Source organism: Sphaerodactylus townsendi, linkage group LG09 (assembly GCF_021028975.2).
Source record: "Sphaerodactylus townsendi isolate TG3544 linkage group LG09, MPM_Stown_v2.3, whole genome shotgun sequence".
Taxonomy (NCBI): domain Eukaryota; kingdom Metazoa; phylum Chordata; class Lepidosauria; order Squamata; family Sphaerodactylidae; genus Sphaerodactylus; species Sphaerodactylus townsendi.
Genome location: NC_059433.1, coordinates 46,576,093 through 46,592,015, shown reverse-complemented (window position 1 = coordinate 46,592,015; position 15,923 = coordinate 46,576,093). Strand labels below are relative to the sequence as shown.

The 15,923-nt window shown below is 40.0% G+C and overlaps 1 protein-coding gene across 1 annotated transcript in view; it reads right to left on the bottom strand.

Moving 5' to 3' along the window:
- Nucleotides 1-4,822, bottom strand: part of TTC39C (tetratricopeptide repeat domain 39C) — a 60,692-nt gene extending 55,870 nt beyond the window's left edge. Inside the window, exon 1 of the mRNA XM_048508292.1 lies at nucleotides 4,477-4,822. Within this exon, the coding sequence (XP_048364249.1) occupies nucleotides 4,477-4,613 (137 nt within the window). The 5' untranslated portion in view covers nucleotides 4,614-4,822. The remainder of the gene's footprint in view (nucleotides 1-4,476) is intronic.
- Between the last annotated feature and the right edge of the window lie 11,101 nt (nucleotides 4,823-15,923).

The window sequence follows — 15,923 nt, the reverse complement described above, 5'->3', positions numbered from 1 at the left end:
GATGGTGTTGTGGAGGCCACTCAGCTCAAACAGTTGGCAGCAGCACAGGAGGCAGAAAGAGGAGCTGACACCCATGCCTGCAGGTCTGACCTGAATGGCTCCTGCAGTGGCAGCTTGTCATGCATACAGACTGGTTAAAGTGTTGGTTTAAAATCTGGGTAAACCCAGGATTAAACCTGAACTCTGTCATAGAAGCCTGCTAGACTACTTTGAGCCAGTCACTCAGGATAACCTACCTCACAGGATTGCTGTGAGAATAAAATGGAGGACAGAAGAACTGTGTAAGATACTCTGTATCCCCATTGGGAAGGAAGGGGGGTAAGCAAAATTAATAAAATATCATAAAGGTCACTCAGCCTGGCTTGCTCCTAGACCAGTGGTGGCGAACCTATGGCACTCCAGATGTTCACGTACTACAATTCCCATCAACAGTATTGTAGACAGTGAACATTGTAGGGAATTGTAGTCCATGAACATCTGGAGTGCCATAGGTTTGCCACCATGGTCCTAGACTATTTTTATGTCTCAATTCACCCTTAAAACAAGAAGAGTCTGGATTTATACCTCACTTTTCTCAGACTTTAAGGAGTCTCAAAGTGGCCATGCCACTCAGACCTGCAGGCATGGGTGTCAGCTCCTCTTTCTGCCTCCTGTGCTGCTGCCAACTGTTTGAGCTGAGTAGCCTCCAAAGTGGCCAATTGGCCATGCTGACAGAGGCTGATGGGAATTGTAGTTCCTGAACATCTGGAGAGCCGCAGGTTCCCTACCCCTGGACTAGCCCAAGGTCACCCAGAAGGCTTCAGGTGGGGGAAAAACCAACTTCTCCAGATCAGAGTCCACCACTCCTAACCACTCCACCTGACTTGCAAGAGAAACTGCTTCAGAATCTTAGGCACATTGCTCTAAAGTTGGAGAAAGGGCAGGGAATGGAACATATTTGGAGTGATCACATCAGCTTTTCTACTGATGAAAAAGGGAAGAAAGTATCCTCTGACCACCAAAACGAGCTATGATTGGGATCACAGAACCTGTATGGACAAAATACATGTTGGAAGAGGGCTGTAATAAGCTGGTACATTAATTGATGTTGAGGGGCGGGGGGAGCTGACTGGATCCAACCCATAATAAATACCTCTTCAAATGATCAAACGTTGGACTGAAAAAAGACTAGGAGAATCCAGAAGTCTGCTAGAGTGAGAGACTGCTGGAATTTTATAGAACTCTAGAAGAGATCTGGAACGAAAGATCATTTTATTAAACTGATATCCAGGGGAACATTCCTGGATAGCTAAAAGAATTAAATGGACGAAGGGGGCTAAGGGTGATGGGCACTGCATCTCCTGTCATTTTGTCCTTCACCATGACAGGGAGAAGAAGGTCTTGAGAAGGACATGATAACGCTGTTACACTAAATGTAGTACCAGGAGGCTTCCGCATTTTCTAGACCCAGGTGCTTTCTCACTAAATGAAAGGGCGGTGGGGAGACAACTAATCCAGAAAAACATTAATAAATTGCCTTTTGATTATAGATTCATGTTTGGCGCATATTTGAAGAAATGCAGTATCTCCTTTTCACCACAAAACTACCAACAATCACTATATATCTGAGATTAGAAGCAAAGTTTCTAGGGCACACAGGGCAGAGCCATGCCTCAGGCTCAGTGGGAGACCCTCTAGTTTGAGTATAGAAGTCCCAGGTTCAGTCCCTAGCATCTCTAATTAAAAGGAGACTTACAACACATTAGGTGTTGTAAGTGCTACATAAGTTCCTGGAGAGAGAGTCACTACCAGTATGAGCAGACAATACTGGCCCTAATGGCCTGATTCAGTGTAAGGCAGTTTTGTGTGTGGTAAAATTATCAGGCAGCCTTGAACTTCTTAACAATTCTGTCCAGAAGTTAAAACATCAGGAAGTAGCTGTGGCTGCAACCAAGCCAGGTATTTGTTTATGGGGAAGTCATTACATTGAGATGTAGGCACACAGGGATGGTCAAGGAGATGGAAACAAAGAGGTAATAATAAAGCAGTATTTGCTGCAAATAAAAGGAGCAGTAACAGAACATTCATTGGCAGCTACAGAACTGGAAAGAGAAAAAGGAAAGAGAAGGTAGCTACAGTAATAGAAGAGTGCATGTAGGAAGAAGAACAAGAGTTTGAATTGATATCCCACCTTTCTCTCCTGTAAGGAGATTCAAGGTGGTTTACAAGTTCCTTTCTCTTCCTCTCCCCACACCAGACACCTTCTGAGATAGGTGGGGCTGAGAGAGTTCCGAAGAACTGTGACTAGCCCAAGGTCACCCAGCAGGAATGTAGGAGTGCAGAAACACATCTGGTTCACCAGATAAGCCTCTGCCACTCAGGTGAAGGAGTGGGGAATCAAACCCTGTTCTCCAGATTAGAAGACACAATAAGGGAAGCCAGTTGCAATGCACATTTATTTGTGAGAACTTGAGCAGCAGATGCCAGTGGGTTTGGTGAAAACAGGGCTTAGTAGAACTTGTCAGGAAGTATGAAAAGAAAGGGAACCCATCTGGAGAGAAGTTGTTGTGCTGAACTTCCACCTTGCTGCTTATTCTATTTTAGGGCTCAGTTACTTTTTGAGGGCACATTAACAGGAAAGCACACCACTATAAACTATGGTACAGTATGGACACAAACAGAATTATGCTCCCCAATAATGTTTGGATAGCAGGGCGATTGCATTAGCACGGTTTGGAAGTGAAATCCTGTACAGTTATCTCAATCCACTTTATTTAAAAGTATTATTCAAAGTTTCTATAAAAATTAAACCAGAAAGTTAACTTTCAGTGAAAACACCCAGGGCAAGTGAGGAGGCAAAATGGAGAAAAGCTGGAAAAGTTACTTGAAAAATACAAGATGTCTTTCAAGGACAATGGTAAGACTATAGCAGGGTGTAAAGAGTGGGAAAGCATAATACAGAGAAAGTAGCCAAGGTTATGGTAAATAAGGAAGCAATTGTTGGGGGAAGGGGCAGGGAGAAAGAAGAGAAATAATGTGGCATAGGTTGAAACACCTACATATGTCCAGCTGATGGGGGAGTCAGTAACTGAACAATGTAACTAGAGTCCTTTGTTCTCAACGTGTATTGCTACCAGTATGACTGAATCACCCCCTGGGTATATTTCATAAAAGAACAGATGTTGCATAATTTCCATTCACTCCAATGGAGATTTTTCACAGCAACAGTAATACTGGATGCACAGTGCCCAACATCTTCCCAGGAAGAAAAGGACTCCAGAATGCCTTGGATCCTGTGAAGTTATTAAGGGGCAGGGTGGGGTGATCAGATCTGTGTGTGCAGAGCAGATGCCTTTCTTCATGGTTTGCCCAAGTTTAAACATTCAAAAGAAAAAAAGGCAAGGAATGGAAGTAGAAATCAGGAGTATACTGTCAAATAAGAATAATTACAGTCATTAGTGATTACAGTCACTAACTGCTGATTCTTCAGCATATATAAGCAATGATTTTATGTTACCCAATTGGCTACATTCAGTACATATTTGTTGAAGAAAAGGGAATCTAAAGATGCATTAGTGCCAGAATACAGAATGGGGAGATAACTATTCCAAATTAATTTACCCAGAGTTCATAGATGTGGTGTTGTGAAGAGCAGAAATAAAGGAGGAAGCCAGCACTCATTTAATTTGGAACTTCTATAAATGATAGAGGTCTGGAGTACAAAGCATTCCAAACACATGTTATATAGCCCAGGGTGAGTGATGGCGTGAATGGAAGATATGTGGCACGTTGATTTGAATCCTGATCAAATCGAGCAGTAGGGATGATGAAGACAACAACAATAATAAGGATGCCAAAGGAAAAATAATGGATTCTTAAAGGCTGGTGCTCAGCACCAGTGGAAGAAGGAATAAATAGAGAGGGCCTGTTAGGAAGGCATACACCTAAAACAGACCAGACACCCAGTGTTTCAACTCCAGAGAAAGATGTACAGCCTTAAATTTATAGTTGACGCATCAGCCTTCAGAAGCCCTCAATCCTACCCTCCAAGCTCCCTGATACAGGCACTTGATCTCTGTTGATGCTAGTCTGAAAAGTGCCAGGCAAATTCCATCACTTCAAAGTGTCTTGTGTCATCTTAGAAACGAACAGACCTATTGTGACAAACTTCCAGTTCACTCCTTAGATTCAATGTGCTGGAACCCACACAAGTTTATACCACAACAAACGTGCCAACCTTTTAGGTCACACAAAGCTCCTTTTGATTTTATTTTGCCTTTGCTGCAGCAGACTGACACAATCACGTTCTGGAACTTTTCAGCACCTATGAAAGACACAAAGCTTATTGCACCCTGTTTTACTCTGCACTGACTCAGTGGTACCATGCTTAAAAACACACAAACACCTCACACCGATACCTTCCCAGAAAAGCCCAACGCAGAGGTGCAGCAAGCAACGACGCTCCACCACCCAGCCAGTACGGAAGCAGGAGGGTACCTGTATTTCCTGAAGAGCTGGTCGGACTCCCGGAAGCCGTTGTTAAGCAGCATGTTGATGCCGGCCAGCGCCAACTCCGAGTCCTCAATGGGCAGCGGCTCCTCTCCGACGCCGCTGTCCTGCTCGGAACCGGCCATAGCGGCGGGCAGGTGCAGACTCACCTGGCACTGCCCCCCGCCAGCACGCACTGCCCTCCACCTGCGCGAGGAAGGCAGCAGCAAAGCCGAGGCGCGCCCCCTCCCTCTCGGGCACCGTCCCTCTCCCCCGGGGATCTCTCTTAGCGGCCGCCGCTCCTCTCGCTGCTGCAACCGTGAATAACGCAGCCGGCGTTGAGGACGCCGCAGCCCTTCCAGCAAAGGCTGCGTCTAGTGCGCCTGCGCGGGACGGAGAGAGCATGCGCAATGCGGACGTCGAAGCCTTTGCCCTGAACTTTTGGTACCTGTTTGGAGGGACTGCCCTTGAGGATGTTCAGCTCCCCTATTGTAAGTTCTGGTTTGCTTTTCTGGAGGAATTCAGGTACCAAGTTGCTTCTTCTGCAGGGTCTTTTAAAAATATTAATATAAGCATCAAGAGATGTGTTGTTAGTAGAGAACTTAAAAGTTAAGTTGGGTCAGATTAAGGCTCCATCTAATGCAAAAGTTTTTCCTCGTAGCTAGATAATAGCTAGATGCATAGATCTTATTTCTGGCTGCATCTGACTGCATCTTTCTTAGCCAGCAGAAGAAAGGAAAACTAAAGAGCTGGGGTGGATGTAAGTGTGGCATGAGAGCAAGAGTCTTTTTTGTGCCCACCCCACCCCAGGTATTGTTAGACATTAGGTGCTGCTGAATATGGAGGTTCCACTTCGTTATCATGGCAAATAGCTGCTGGTAGCTCAACGACCTAATCCCAATTCTTTCTCAGAAGTAAACTGCACTGTTTTTAATAGGATTTTCTAGCCGGCAAAGGAGTACATAGAAAATGATCCTAAAGAGGTGTGATAAGTTATTAATGGTATGTTCAGTCAAAACAGTTGTAACATATTTCTAAATGTTAAATAGCATTTTGGTTTAAAAAGAGAGCAGAGGAAAAACTTCTTAGCGTGTATTCTGATTTACTATAATTTGTCCTTGAAGGGAACAAATTACGATTATACTGCCATGGCTGTTTATGCTGCGCTGACAGCAATTGATCAAGTGTCTCATTAATATATATGGTTTCCTGAAGCGCAAAATCTCATGAGGACTTCTAGAATCTCTGCTTCATAATATTTTATGTTTAGGTTTTCACCTGTATTAGTGGTGAGAAAAACTGAAACAGTTTATCTGCTAAATTTTTCTTTGATCCTTTCTCCAATGCAGTGGTTTTTATCTTTAATCCACTGCTCTTTTCAAGTATGTACATTTATTTATCTGTTTGTTTATTTGCCACCTTTCCCATAGTTCACGTTGCAGAGAAAAAATCCTAGTGAACAAGCAACATACAATTAATTTGAAAAGACTTGAAAAAATACAGTTACACAACTTTCCCTCAACATAACTACAAAGTGCCCATCTAAAAAGAATGACATTGCTTAAGGAACATGGGTATCACAAAGGCAGAGATGGGATTCAGCAGGTTCGCACCACTTCGGCAGAGCCGGTTGTTAAAATGATGCTTGTAAACAACTAGTTGCTAAATTATTTGAATCCCACCACTGGAACGGGTTGTTAAACTATTTGAATCCCACCACTGCACAAAGGCCCTTTTCTCCTCCTTAGGGGTGCCCATTTTTAGAGCTGGAATTGCCACCAAAAAAGAATAGGCCTATTATCTGGTCAACTGGACAGCTTGAAGAAGGGCTCAACCAGGAGGAGGTTCTGGTGCAGCTGACAAGCTCATAATGAGTTTTAAAAATTGACAAAAGGAGCAAGGCATACTTATTTATAAAAGTGTATTTATATATCCATAAAATAAACAGATCTCAGGTTTAATCCTCAGTATGGGGTGAGCAATATAAAGCAGTTCTCTTGCATGCTAGTTCTGAATGCTCCCAAGACTTGTAAATTGTCTCTATGAACTTTATGGTTCCTTATTAAGAGTAACTACTCCAAATGACACAACATACGATACATAATTTTCCCACCTTCTGCTTTATCTTCCCAACAATCAGGGGAGGTAAATTAGGCTGAGAGAGAACAATGGACTCAATGCTATCCAGTGTGTTTCATGGCTGAATGAGGATTTAAACCGCCATGTCATCAGTGCTATTCCTACTCTCTAACCACTATACCAGAAGTATAGGAGGTTCAAACTTGCTTATAAGGTATTCTGCTGTCTTATACACCCTTTCAGTTAATGCCAGAAATGTGACAAAGGGGCAGGAAAGTTACTCCAGTGTATTCTACAATAACCTCTTGAAGAATGGACCAGGCAAACCTGGCTGCACTCCACCAACTGGTGGAAAGCATCTTGGGACTAATCAGTCACATGCTAAGCATGAATTGGCATTGCAATACAGCTGCAAAAAAGTCTAATGTGATTTTAGACTGCATTCATAAAACCATAGCATTAAAATAATGTAAAATACTCTGTACTCTACTAGTCTCACTTTGATTGCAGTGTTCTGTCCAGTTTTGAATGACCACTTTAAATTAGGGATCTGAGAAAACAACAAAGATGACTGGGGAGCTATAAAAATAGTCCTGTGAAGAAGCTGGATGGCTTTGGATGGTCTGCTACCAAGAGACATCCCATGAATTTATAAAGGGATTCACCCTAAATAAGTACTTCATAAGTTGCTTTAACCATCACTGATGGTATTCCAGGCAATAAGTATTGCGGGTTTTTAAAATGTGAGAATTCTGTCTAAATGTAACTGGAAATGTTGCAAAGCCTTACTTTCTTCTGCTGACATTTTAAAAATCCTATTTAATTGTCGAAGTTGATGCTGCTAAAATATTCCAAATGTGTCCAACAAAGATCACACAGATATTAATGGAAATAATACCTTAAAACAAAGTATTTCTTATCTGAGATTTTTCTTGTGTGATTTTCATCAGGTGAACATGGCTGCACTCCACCTAATCCCAAAATTTCCCTGAAATTAATAAATGTCAGCACATGTTGGCCGTGAAAGCCACCAAAAAAAGTCCGGATGGACTGAAAGTCAGCAATCCTTGCTTTGTGTTAGGCAGGTAGGAGCCACTGCAAGGTGGCAGCCCCTGCTTTTAGCCTGCTGTTCTCCTTGAGAAGTACTCTTGGAGTCTATGTAGGACTCTTTTCTATCTAACTAGGTTACCAGTTCAACCGAAAGAGGTGATAATGAGTCTATGTATTGTCTAATACTAAACCACTATAAACCACAGATTACAACAGTTTCCATCACTAGACATTAGAAGGCTAAAAGGTGGCATAAGTTTTTGCAAATGAAACAAATGATGGCTTCAGGAATGATTCCCAGAGAAGCAAGTAGCAGCCACTTTGGCCCACACAACCTAGTTGCAAGAAGAAATTGGAACACATGAATCTGGGAGGCATACAGCTCCCATTGAACACACAGTTCAAAGTTCTCACTCAACAAACATAAGGACTCTGTAAAATGAATTGTCATTAAAATGATATGCAGTGTGCGGATCAGAATTCAATGCTGTTTCATTTAGTGCTATTAGTGATAACAAATACTGACTTTCCTTACAAAAAAAATTTAAACATAAATTCTTACTCTAACAAATTTCAAACCATATATTTTATCTTGAACAGTACCATTGAAACTGTAAAATATTTCTGCCTTTAACTTATAAACTATACTTACATAACTTAAACCATACAAAGCATAAGGTATTTAATATTTTTATTTCAATTTTTCATTCATGGTGTGCTATCAGAAACAATAGTAATGGAGATAAGGGATTAATGTCTGTGTCTATACCCATGTTGCTCCTTGTAATGTGTGGAAGCCATGCTCTTTACTTAACTTTACAAGGCACAATTGTAAACCAGGAGTACCAAATGTTTTTGTGGATTTCTAGTGCTGAAAATTGTATTTATTCTATACAAAAACAAGTTTGATGTGTTCAAATGTCACCAGTCAGGCAATTTTTATTGCTTCTGTGAGAGTTACTGCCTATTGTTAATAGTTTTATAGCCCTTTCCAACATTAATATAAATTGCATTTAATCACTTCACTAGAGGACATCAAGAGATCAGCAGTGCCACAAATTGCAAGCAATGTATGTTTTGTCATGATAAAGATTTTATGTGAACTTGGTTTACACTCTGGAAACAATTGCTGGGCTTTGATTATTCAAACAGGATAAAATATACCGGTGCTATCAAATCTCTTATCCATGCTACCATGCTGCCTAGTGAATATTAAAATTTAGTTATAGAGAACTGTACTTTTAAGAAGTATATCAGCACTGTTTACAAAAGGGACACATTTTGCAATTAATGGAGGAGATGGGACAAAAGGAGATTTTTCCCTCATCCCTTTCTTTGTTTTTCATTTTAGAGAACAAGTATGCTCTGTTTTCTAAACCCGCAGGGCAGATCAAAGTTAAGTGTAAAATACAATAATTACAGAGTTAAAATATTATGTAAACCATACAATCCATCTAAAATCCTAGGGAGAAAATTGAAAGGCTTCACCAACCTTTTCACAGTAGACATTTGTTCAGATTTTTCTGGAAGACTATAAAGATGATACCACCTTCTTAAATTTCCTTCCTCCTTATAGATGCTTCCATGAAAGGGCAATACAAACCATGTATGTAGTTATTAAGTGCTGATTTTGGAGACCGTGATCGATTTTACTCTTTGAAGTGTACTACAACTTCAAAGAAAATACTTATTCTGGGGAGCATTAGGCCACAAACATGCTGACTGCCATTCCCCTTCATTTTCAAGTCAGCCATTAAGACCTAGATTTGAATGTCAAGTATTCTATGGCATTAGGACAAACCTAATAGATTAACAGTGCAAGCCTATTCAATTTCTAAGCCAACTGAAATGCTAGAATGGAATAACTGTATAGGATTTGGCGGTTAGTCTAGCGCACATGTATATTTCCGGGAGGCTCAAGGGAGCAATGAAAGGGTCTGTGGTATAATATTTTGTGGCATAATATTTTTCACCAACACAGGGCCTACTTGCCTTGGTATGCTCTTCACCAGCATTTCCCACACTACATAGGCAATATAGTAAAGTGCAAGTATACACTGAGTTGTCATTCCTATCTTGAATTGATGGTCCCATTTTCACGCCTGACAAGAACCAGGTCTGAAAATGGGCTTACATTTGAACATTGTAGCTCAGCATACAGCATATCTACACTAGTTCATGTAGGGTGAAGATTTAGATGATACAGGTTACATTGCCTTTTACACAGCAATAAAGAGGCAGATTTACAGATCCCTTTAAAGTTATATAAACCTGCCTTGAACAATCAGACCTCCCTACAGATGTTTGTTAAACTCTGTTGCACTCATGATACGCAACCCAAGCAGCTGCTTCTCTATCTTTAATGACAGGGGCTAGATAGTAGACCCATGTACAGTGGGGTATTCATATGAAACATTTCCTAGTACTGAAGCTATTCCCATGTCATTCTCTGTGTTTGCTGGAGCCCCTGTTTGCACAGTAGAACTGCTGAATTTGGACAGTAGTGCAATATTATGGAGCTATCTAAAGTCTGGTGCAAAATGCCTTATTCCTTCAATAGGATCATGATGTGTAGAAATGGGCATCTGAAAGTAACTAACTGGGAAATAATATCATTAAATTTCTATTAAAAGGCAGCATATTTTTCCCAGGCATTTGGCAACTCTAGACATTCTATGTCTTTGTGTGCATCTTTTTCTATCTGAAGTTGAATTAAATTTGACATATTAGAAAGAACACTAGAAAGCTGGGGAAAGAAAATATTCTCCAAATGTATGAATACCTGTTGTCTAACTTCTGACCTTATTTTATGTTCTTAAAATTTGAGTTCAGCAAGTAGCTTTGTTTGTTTCTGTTATATTACAGAAATAAATGTTTCTGAATCACTGCGGTAGTACAAGAAGTAATTAAAAGGCACAGTAATAAGGAAATGACATAATGAAATCAAGCGTTTCTGAAGTATGTCAGGCTTAAGTCATCTGTTCAAATTAAGTTCATACTGGTAATGTTTTAAAATTATTATCATATGATAACTGTGCTTAGCCACTCCCCATAAAGTGGTCCTTTGTTTTCTCATGAGACATCTGAGTACTCTCCTTCCTTTGAAGCCTAGAGGCAGGAAGTAGGTTGCCGAATTCCATCTCTATGAGGATGGAATGTCCACTGCCTTCAGTTTTTTTCTTGCCTCCTTGTGAGTTCAGGGCTTCTAAAAAGCTTCCTCAGGCTGCTTTTTTTCCTTGATTGCCTCAGGTGGTGCAACTTTTGGTGGTGGGGCCAGTATAGGTTGTCAACTTCCAGAAGGTGGTTAGAGATAATCTGGGATTACAATTGATCTCCAGTTGACAAAGATCAGTTCACCTAGAGAACATACCGGTAGCCACTTTGGAAGATGGACTCCATGGCATTATGCCCTATTGAAGTCTCTCTGCTCCAAATCCTTCCACTCTCAGACTCCACCCCCCAAAATTTCCAGGTATATTACAACCTGAATCTGGCAACCCTAGTCCTATGTCTGGGTTTGGGACCTTAAAAGTTTTCGTTGGCTGACCACTCTCTCTTCCTTTTGTATTCACTTCTTGGTAAGATCCCCAGTGTCTCAGATCACTGTCCTCATTTCAAGTGAAATGGGACATTGTAACATCTGCCACACCAATCCTTCCGCCTTTGTGTTGTGAATATAAAAACATCAATCTAATTTATGTATCCTTCAGTGCATCATCTGATTAAGTGAGCTCTGACTCATAAAAGCCCTTGCTGGAATAAATGTTGTTAATAATTAAAGTGCCTCCAGATTCCTGTTTTATTTTCCTGCTAAAGACTAACATACCTTCTTGTCTAGAATTAGCTTCAGTTCAGAAGGTGGTAACTGAGTACTTTGAGAACCTTCTGAAATCTCCATACTACTGTTATCATGAAGAACCATAAGTGAACCTTTCCTATCTACTGTAGCAACTTTGTTTTCAATTCATAAATAATGTGTGTACAATCAAAGTCAGCTCAGTTAATAGTGTTTGTAGCAAAGGTTCTGCTATTGAATTAACTAGTTTTATTTTTATTGTCTTCTCCATGTTGTTAGTAAGGTATGAAGAAACGATTAGAGCTGTAATCTAGATACCCTTTCAATGAAAGAGTCTGACATGATCCTCTGCAACGGGATTATGTACACTTAATCTGCCTCCTAATTCCTCAGCCAGGGTCCACCACCTGTATTTTTCCTTGATGCTGCCATACCATAGTCTTGGTCGCTATGTTTTCTTATGAAATTGTTCATGTATCTAAGATTATTCTGTTATACATACAGTGACTGGTATTTTTCACTGTTCACATGATACATCAGACAGTGGGCATGGCTGGTAGCAATGAAAGGGCAAGGCAAAGGCTTGTTCAGTATCCTCCAAGTCTTTCCATCAGCAGTAGAGAATCACAGGTCTACAATCATGCACAATGACAAATAGTAATGCAGACCTTTTCTGGTCTTCCTGCTTTGACTTCATATTAGACATGTTAAATATGGAGTTGGAATTCAGTGAATTGGAGCTATTTCATTTGATGCCCATGGGTGTATATTTAGACATATATTTCCACATCCTCCAAGTTATCATTAAATGTTCTTTGTGACTCCCAAGTAGTGAATAGCCTGGGACAGTGCTTCAGGATGCAGCTTCCCTTGGAGGAGACAGCACAGCTGTTTCTAATGCCTGTTTGTATTCAGATATTCAACTTAAAGCATTTTGAAGCCAGGCAAACTCCTAAATCAGGCAGCAAGCAAATTCAGGCCAAAACCACAAAATATGTAGGAGTTCAATGATCAGAACTCCCAACTTTTAAAAAAAATCAGTTATCAGGTGTGTGGGAACCTAGTTGTGACTGGGATTTTGGTTGCAGGGGGTGGGGAAGGTTAAGTCATCTCCTTATGCCATTTCCTTGCCCTGAAATAACCCTAGGGCCATTTGTGCAATTGGGAAAATGTACAGGTACATATCAGTATACCCATGAGTTTGTCCACAAAGGTCAAGAGTAGTTCTCTAGGGACATTTGAGTCAAGGGAAATAGCGGAAGCTTAAACTTCCCTTCCTCCATCATTGTTCTAGTCAGAATCAGGCCACATATGCCTGGTAACTCCATTAATTAAAAAAATAGATCTCCCAGCATCTTGTCTGTTTTGACCAAACTATACCCAATATGGAATTCCTTGTCTTTTTTTCTTGATCTAGAAGGACATGGTTTGAGATTTGGATGGCATTCCTATTTATGGTATGACAAAGTTAAGGTTAATAAAGATTGTTCAATAATTATATTAGGTATGCCATACTAAGAATAAGGGATAAGTTTAAACCTAGACTATGTCAAAAAATGCTGAGGTGGCTATTACCACAAGAAGCACTATTTAGACGTGAAATGATATTTGATAGCAAGTGGATAACATATTGGGACATTTTACAACCCCATCTAAACTCTCCAGCGATGGGCTGCAGCACTGACACAGCATCTCCAAATGGCCTTCCGGAGAAAAGAGAAAAACTCACCGCCAAAAAACCCCATAGGGTTAAGGGGGCATGGGCTGGTATACAGCACAATCAGCTCTAAACCCCGGGAGGAGTCGACTAATACCCAAGTCTATCCTCTGCATGCTGGTGTCCGAGTGCGCCTGCCAGCATGCCTCTCCCCTTTGATAGGGCAAGTGCCTGGGGGAGGGTGAATGCACCAGCACAGCCGTGCACCATTTCCATGGGCCCTTTCAGCACCTCCCCCCTCCCTTGGGTGGGGCTTTTAGACTTTTCGCAAGGGGAATGCAAAATGAAATCAAGAGATCAATTATTTCTAAAAGGTAATACTTGTAATTGTTTTTTAATACACAATTATTAGAGAGATTTAAAATTGATAAAAGATATCATGGTTTTGAAGACTCTTAATACTGAATTTGATGCAGAAATGTGCATGAATAAAGATCACATTATTGCTAAAATGTATAAATTCTGTTTGAGATTTGAAACAGAAGAAGAATAAGTAAAAGAGTGTATGACAAAATGAACCATAAACCTTGGACATAATAAACAAATGGGAGACTATGTGGTTAAATTTATCTTAACTTCCATTCTTAAAGAGAATTTTATAAAGTAATATATGTTGGTATCTGTTGCTGGATAAACTGGCAAAGAAGTATAAAAACTTTCCAAATGTGTGTTAAAAATGTGATCATCGTTAAAGGACTTTAAAAATGTATGGTGGACTTGTAGCAAAGGTAAAAAAATGGGTACAAATTCATTCAACATTTCAGAAGATTGTAAAGACCAAATACAAATGAAACCAGAGGATTGTCTTTTGAGACTCATGGTAAACAACTTGAAAAAAATTGAACTTTGTTCTATATATAACAGAATAACAAGAATATTGTATGTGCAAAAAATGGAAAACTTTACACAGAAGAATCATGTGTGAAGTTGTTGGAGTTGGAAGAGATGGCAAAACTTTCTTCTTTGATTAAAGAAAAAAATGTATTTAATTCCTGGATATTTGGAAATCCCTGATAGACTTTTTGTATATATATAAAAAAATAATAAATTAATCTATGGATTTGAGGACTAGAAGAAAATAGATGCAACAGAGAAAAGTGTGAAGCTTATTAGTAATAATAATTAAGAATTAATTTTATAAATGTAATTAGAGAGTAAGTGGTAGTCTTTTAACTATGTTTATACTCAGTACAGATGAAATCAGGAGCCCTCTCTTTCCCTTTGTTAAATGCGTTTTTGTGTTTCTTTCTGTTTGCACACTTTTCAAGACAATAGTAAAAAAACCTCTTCTTTAAAAGAAAAATAGTGTGACCCATTCCACCACGTCTTTCAGCAGTAAATGTTGGCCCAACTTCATACACCAAACCTTTCCATCTCCATAACCTTGATATAATTGTCACAGATCAGTTGTGTTTTAAAAACAAGACTGTTTTATTTTGGGTTCATAATAATGATTACATCATTCCAATTTCTACAAAAATTGCCAACTTTCCTGTAACAAGAGGAGAGTGCCATTGTGAATGGAAGCCAGAAGAGCAACAGGTAGAATGCCAGAGATCCACATATAGCTCACAAGACACAGCATACAGCCAGTGGTGGGATCCAAAAATTTTAAGAATAGGTTCCGATGGTGGTGGGATTCAAACAGTGGCGCCACCACATACACGCACCTCCAGTCCCTATTGGGCAGGGAGGTTGCTTTAGTAACCCCTTCTCGGCACTCAGAAAAAATTAGTAACCACTTCTAGAGAAGTGGTGAGAACTGGTTGGATCCCACCTCTGCGTACAGCTGATCTACACTAAGGATTGGCCAGATAGTATAAACTCCAGTCCCTATGAAGAATCAGTTTTCTTGCTCACCAGCACAGCAAACAGTATCTTTGTTTATCCTACTGCTCTTTCTCAGATGTCCTACCACAGTGTCATGATCAAAAAATTATGATATTCTTCTAATTATATCACGTGGAAACTGGATACATGATGCAGCCCATCAAAGAGCTTGGGGGGGGGGGCTGCTACAGAAATTATGGAACTCTTTCCCTGGAAACTCATCAGAATCCTAGCTTGAATTTTTTCCCAGAAGTGCTGTAAAACCAGTTTTTAATGGCTTCTGGTTAAACTGACATGAGGAAATTTGCATAAACGATCTTATTTTAGTGAGCTATTCACTATTACTTAGCTAGAACTTTCCAATGGTGCAGGGTCAAAGTTTGAAATATTGAGTAAATATACTAATATTTGTCTCGTGATTTGTCCATCATCTCTGTGTGTCATAGTTAGGATATTCATAAATGATACTCTCCTTTTTTTAAAAAATCCCAGTAATTTTATGTTTGCAGTTGTATGCGTAAGCAGCCATTATCTCAGATGTTGCTCGTCAGCTGGTCTCTGGTTTTATCCCTCAGAATCTGCCACCTGGGCCTGCAGTAATGAAACTCACTTTTTAAATATTTATGAGACTGGAATGTTAGAATGCATTTGTCATACAGCTGAGAAGTCCAACAATCAGGACATAAAGGAATCTTTGTGTGTTTCTTCACAGTTTCCTATTAATGTTATGCAGAAAATAAGACCTTTGGTGAACAAAAATCCATTTGGTCCCTTCCCTGGTGCATATTAGCGTATTTCTATGTAAGCACCCAGATAAGATATATATATCTTACAGTTTGGGGTGTACTCTAGGCTAAATAGATAAGATTGTGCTGTACACTGTTGCCAATCTTGGATTCAAGTATACTTGGAGATTTGAGGGTGCAGCCTGGGAGATGGGAGTTTAGCGAGGGGAGGATCTTGGTAGAGTATAAGGCCATGCAC